Source organism: Physeter macrocephalus, chromosome 18 (genome assembly GCF_002837175.3).
Source record: "Physeter macrocephalus isolate SW-GA chromosome 18, ASM283717v5, whole genome shotgun sequence".
Classification (NCBI taxonomy): Eukaryota; Metazoa; Chordata; class Mammalia; order Artiodactyla; family Physeteridae; genus Physeter; species Physeter macrocephalus.
Window position 1 is genome coordinate 60,803,482 of NC_041231.1, and position 6,548 is coordinate 60,810,029.

At 42.9% G+C, this 6,548-nt stretch overlaps 1 protein-coding gene across 9 annotated transcripts in view; it reads left to right on the forward strand.

Annotated features, from left to right (window-relative positions):
• Nucleotides 1–6,548, forward strand: part of SLC4A7 (solute carrier family 4 member 7) — a 121,021-nt gene that overhangs the window by 46,056 nt on the left and 68,417 nt on the right. For all 9 annotated transcript variants that reach the window (XM_024116501.3, XM_024116502.3, XM_028479172.2 and 6 more), the window contains one exon: nt 1,519–1,665. In XM_024116501.3, the coding sequence (XP_023972269.1) occupies nt 1,519–1,665 (147 nt within the window). The remainder of the gene's footprint in view (nt 1–1,518; nt 1,666–6,548) is intronic.

Genomic DNA, 6,548 nt, shown 5'->3' on the forward strand with positions numbered 1-6,548 from the left:
ACCTCTTCCCATGAATCATGAATGCTATTCATGGCATCTGGGAAGGAATGGTGAATCCTTTCCAGAAGGTTTTCAATTAACTTTGCCCAGATCTATCAGAGGAGTCACTGTGTATGGCAGCTATAGCCTTCAAGACCTGAAAGTTGAAATGACTCCTTGATCCATGAGCTGCAGAATGGATGTTGTGTTACCAGGCATGAAAACATCATTAATCTCTTTGTACATCTCCATCAGAGCTCTTGGGTAACTAGGTGCCTTGTCAATGAGCAGTAATACTTACTTTGAAAGGAATCGTTTTTTTCTGAGCAGTAGGTCTCAACAGTGGGCTTAAAATATTCAGTAAACTGTGTTGTCAACAGATGTGCTGTCATCCAGGCTTTGTATAACCTATAATGGAAAAGAATCTGAAGCTATACACGTGAAACTAACACAATATTGCAAATCAACTAAAGTTAAATAAAAAAGAAGGGAGGGAGGAAGGAAGGAAGGAAGGAAGGAAGGAAGGAAGGAAGGAGAGAAGTATACATATATAGAGCACAGGCAGAATAGACTCAGCATGACTCTTAAGGGCCCTAGGATTTTCAGAAGGAAGGCAGGAAGGAAAAAAAAATACATATATAGAGGACGGGCAGAATAGACTGACCATGACTCTTAAGGGCCCTAGGATTTTCAAAATGGTATATGAGCATTGGCTTCAACTTCACATCACCAGCTGCATTAGCATGCATGTCCTTTGAAGCTTTGAAGCCAGGCATTGTCTTCTCCTCTCTAGCTATGAAAGCCCTAGATGGCATCTTCTTCCAATAAAAGGCTGTTTTGTCTGCATTCTATCCAGACCAGTAAAACTTTCTCCTTATCAACAGTAAGGCTGTTTCACTTTCGTATCATTTGTGTGTTCACTAGAGTAGCACTTTTAATTTCCTTCAAGAACTTTTCCTTTGCTTTCACTTCTTGGCTGTTTGGCACTAGAGGCCTGGCTTTATGCCAGTTTCAGCATGCCTTCCTCACTAGGCTTAATCATTTCTAGCTTCTGATTTAAGGTGAGAGATGTGTGACTCTTTCACTTGAATGCTTAGAGGCCATTGTAAGGTTTTTAATTGGACTAATTTCAGCATTGCTGTGTCTTAGGGAATAGGGAAGCCCAAGGAGAGGGAGAGAGATGGGGGAACGGATGGTCAGGGGAGCAGTCAGAACACATACAACATTTATCGATTAAGTTCACCATCTTATATGGGCATGGTTTGTGGTGTCTCCAAACAATCACCATAGTAAATCAAAGATCACTGATCATGGACCACCATAACAAATATAATAATAATGAAAAAGTTTGAACCATTGCAAGAATTACTGTCAAAACATGACACAAAGACAGGAGGTGAGCAAATGCTGTTGGAAAAATAGTGCTGATACATTGGTTCAATGCAAGGTTGTCACAAACCTTCTGTTTGAAAAAAACACAGTATCTGTGATGTGCAATAAAATGAGGTCTGCCAGTAATGTTTCCGAACATTTTACCAGGTCATCGAGCTGTCTATATAGGTGTCCACGTCCCATTTAGTAAAGAGAGTCGCCGGCGTCACAGGCATCGTGGACACAAACATCACCACCGGAGAAGAAAAGACAAAGACTCAGACAGAGAAGATGGACGGGAATCTCCTTCTTACGGTAAGAGAATGGAAATTTCTCCATTAACGGTTTAAGGTTCTTTCCTGGAAAGTTTTTTTTTTTTAATTAAATATTTCCTTTTTAAAATTGTATTTCTGTAATAACTCAGACACAGTATATGCATTGAGGAATACTAATTGAAGTAAGAATATTTTTTCTACAAGAAAAATGCTTAGTTTATAGGTTAAGATCTACTTAGGATGAGTGAAAAAAGTAAGGGGCTTTGGTTTCTTAATTGTATTCCAGCCTTGGAACTGTAAATGTTGAGTCTTGGCACTTAAAATTCAATTTAGGAGGGTTTTTATTTCCTTTTCTCTATTATATATTTCACAATTAACATATGCAATGAACAAATATCTGGAATCCTTAGGTTCTTGGAAGAGATTGAATTTTTTTTTTTTCATTTTTAAATACATTTTTTGCCAGAAGATTTTTATCCATAAAGCTGGATTACTTGGTTATCTGTGCAGAAAAGAGTGCTTTGATTTGATAGTATTGTCTTTAGAAGGACAGAATTTTTGTTTGAAAGCAGAGCAATAAATAAGTGCCAGTAGACAGAGGAAATGATGGGAATCTCAGAAAGCAAAAAAGGCATGTGGTAGAGGAAAATGAATTATTATCTGATAATAAAGATTAGTAGTTATTTAAGTACTCCTGAAAGCTGGGAAGGCGAGAGCCCGAAAAAAATAGCTGTGTGGCTTGAGCAGGACATTGCACTCGGTTGATATGTAGGGTGTCATTGGTTTTTTAGGACATTGTGGCCCATATGGCCATCTACACCATAGGTCCTAGTGTGTACATTCTTGAGGAGCCATGTGAGCTGCACCCCCACAGGCACTTGCGTGCTGTGCTGAAGGAAAGTTCTTTTGACGAGGTAAAGAGGGAAAGAATTACTGTGTATACTACAGCTTATGTCATGATCATAAGAAAGAAGATACTGATGGCCTAGTAAAATATTAAGTGACAATTCTATGCTAAGTATTCCACCAAGCCCTTGACATACGTGCTTTGACTTAATCTCCTCAGCATTTTTAAAAAATTAAAGATAGGTATTATTGTTTTCATTATATAGATGGAGAAACTTCAACTTAGAGAGGCTAACTGATGGGAATCTCTTAGCCAGTAGTAAGAGATACTGATGGCCTAATAAACTATTAAGTGGTCGTATAGCTAACAAAAGTATGTCGCTGGTGAAGGAAAAATCAACAGTAATTTTAGAAAGCATCACTAGTGGACTTTGATGACATTGGTAGTTGAGAAGTATTTGCTGTTATTTTGTGAGTGGATCAGTATGCTTCTCTATTTCATTCTGAATAAAAAGGCACATAATATTTTTTATAGGAATGCTGCTTCCTAGACTGTAAGTATGTTTATATGTTTATCTGGCTAGGTGGTTTAATGTTCAAGCTGAGGTCTGAAATATGAAGTCTAAATATAGTGGTTTGAAAAATAAATTTGGTGGAGAAAATATTTGTAACTTTTTCATAGAGTAATTATGCCTAGAAAAGTTTTATGCCACAGAATTGGGTTTATTTTGGTTTTAACTCCAATCTGTATCCTAGAAATTGCTATGAAGTCCCTTCTTTCTTCCCCCCGCCACTCTCCAAAAAGAGATTACATAGGTGTTTTACTTCTGGACATGATGGAATAACAGGAATTGAATTTGCCCTCCAATTTTAAACAGTTAAAAAAACTGCACAAAATATATGAAACAGTAATTTTCAGACAATGGGCAACCGGCAGCATAGGATGCTGAGCTCTGAGAGAGGGGAAGCAAGTGAGACGACCCCTGTGGTCCTGAGTTCATCCCTGTGAGACAGTTTCCAGGCCACAGCATGAGGAACCCAGACAGAGCGTAGCAGGCTCTCAGAATTGAGGAGACAGATTGGAATTTGGGGAGGCCTACGAGGTTAGGATTTAAGATGTAGAGTGCCAGAGAGTAGAGAGCTACACACAGAGAGTGTTCCAAAGGTCTGAAGAAGGGTCCTTTTAAATCTTTGGCTGGGTACTAGTCTGGGTATGTGTGACAGGAAACTACCTGAGGCTTGATAAATAGCCACCAGAAAGCAGTATGGTAAACAATTCCTGGATTTCACACAAAGACTGGGAATAGGATGTGTTCCCACCAGTCAGAGTGGAAAGACCTTGTGACATATAGGGCATTAGATAGAGGTCTCAGAAGGGTATTGCCTTAGTAGTGGGTCTAAATTAGTTTTACTCTAAAGGCTACAGTGGATCTGTTAGAAAAAAATAATTTGAAAGCAGGTCTTGAAAGAATTAAACTGACTTCAAGTATCTGCATGCTGGAACAAAGTCTAGTACTACTAAAAGAAATACAGTAAAACCTAGCACCTAACCATGAGAAATGCACAATATCTGACATCCACAAATTATTTGGAATATAATGAAGTAGGAAAATAGGCATAACCAAGAGAAAAATAAATCAATAGAAACAGATCCAGAGGGAGGAGCTTCAAGATGGCAGAAGATTAAGACATGGAGATCACCTTCCTCCCCACAAATACATCAAACATACATCTACATGTGGAACAACTCCTACAGAACACCTACTGAACGCTGGCAGAAGACCTCAGACCTCCCAAAAGGCAAGAAACTCCCCACGTACCTGGGTAGGGCAAAAGAAAAAAAGAAAAGACAGAGACAAAAGAATAGGGACGGGGCTAGCGGCTGGGCCCGTGAGCCATGGCCGCTGAGCCTGCGCGTCCGGAGCCTGTGCTCCGCAACGGGAGAGGCCACAACAGTGAGAGGCCCGCATACAGAGCAAAAAAAAAAAAAAAAAAGAATAGGGACGGGACCTGCATCTCACGGAGAGGGAGCTGTGAAGGAAGAAGTTTCCACACACTAGGAAGCCCCTTCACTGGCGGAGATTGGGGTGGCGGTGTGGGGGGGAGCTTCGGAGCCACGGAGGAGAGCACAGCAACAGGGGCACAGAGGGCAAAGCGGAAAGATTCCCGCACAGAGGATCGGTGCCTGAGAGGCTTGTTTGCTCACCCGAAAGAAAAAAGAAAAAACAGACAAAAGAATAGGGACAGGCTGCATCTCACGGAGAGGGAGCTGTGAAGGAAGAAGTTTCCACACACTAGGAAGCCCCTTCACTGGCGGAGATTGGGGTGGCGGTGTGGGGGGGAGCTTCGGAGCCACGGAGGAGAGCACAGCAACAGGGGCACAGAGGGCAAAGCGGAAAGATTCCCGCACAGAGGATCGGTGCCTGAGAGGCTTGTTTGCTCACCCGCTGGAATGGGCGGGGCCTGGGAGCTGAGGCTCGGGCTTCGGAGGTCGGATCCCAGGGAGAGGACTGGGGTTGGTGGCGTGAACACAGCCTGAAGGGGGCTAGTGCACCACAGCTAGCCAAGAGGGAATCCAGGAAAAAGTCTGGAGCTGCTGAAGAGGTAAGAGACTTCTTGCCTCTTGTTTCCTCATGTGCGAGAAGAGGGAATTAAGAGGGCCGCTTCAAGGAGCTCCAGAGATGGGCACAAGCCGTGGCTATCAGCGCAGACCCAAGAGATGGGCATAAGACGCTAAGGCTGCTGCTGCAGCTACCAAGAAACCTGTGTGCAAGCACAGGTCAGAATCCACACCTCCCCTCCTGGGAGCCTGTGCAGCCTGCCACTGCCGGGGTCCCGTGATCCAGGGACAACTTTCCCGGGAGAACACACGGCGCGCCTCAGGCTGCTGCAACGTCATGGCAGTGTCTGCCGCCGCAGGCTCGCTCCACCCTCTGTACCCCTCCCTCCCCCCGGCCTGAGTGAACCAGAGCCCCCAAATCAGCTGCTCCTTTAACCCTGTCCTGTCTGAGCAAAGAACAGACGCCCTCAGTCGACCTACATACAGAGGCGGGGCCAAATCCAAGGCTGAACCCCGGGAGCTGTGCGAACAAAGAAGACAAAGGGAAATTTCTCCCAGCAGCCTCAGGAGCAGCGGATTTAATCTCCACAATAAACTTGATGTACCCTGGAATACCTGAATAGGCAACGAATAATCCCAAATTGAGGAGGTGGACTTTGGGAGCAACGATATATATATATTTTTCCCTTTTTCTCTTTTTGTGAGTTTGTATGTGTATGTTTCTGTGTGTCATTTTGTCTGTATAGCTTTGCTTTTACCATTTGTCCTAGGGATCTGTCTGTCCACTTTTTTTGTTTGTTTGTTTTGGTTTTTAGTATAGTTTTTAGCACTTGTTATCATTGGTGGATTTGTTTTTTGGTTTGGTTGCTCTTTTCTTTCTTTTTTTTCTTACTTTAAAAAAATTCTTTTAATAATTCGTTTTTATTTTAATAAGTTTATTTTCTTTTACATTATTTTATTCTATCTTTGTCTTTCTTTCTTTTTTTTTCTCCCTTTTATTCTGAGCCATATGGATGACAGACGGTCCAGCCAGGCGTCAGGGCTGTGCCTCTAGGTGGGAGAGCCAAGTTCATAACACTGGTCCACAAGAGACCTCCCAGCTCCATGTAATATCAAACGGCGAAAATCTCCCAGAGATCTCCATCTCAACGCCAAGACCCAGCTCCACTCAATGACCAGAAAGCTACAGTACTGGACACCCTATGCCAAACAACTAGCAAAACAGGAACACAACCCCATCCATTAGCAGAAGCTGCCTAAAATCATAATAAGGCCACAGACACCCCAAAACGCACCACCAGACGTGGACCTGCCCACCAGAAAGACAAGATCCAGCCTCATCCACCAGAAAACAGGCACTAGTCCACTCCACCAGGAAGCCTACACAACCCACTGAACCAACCTTAGCCACTGGGAACAGACACCAAAAATAATGGGAACTACAAACCTGCAGCCTGCGAAAAGGAGACCCCAAACACAGTAAGTTAAGCAAAATGAGAAGACAGAGAAACACACAG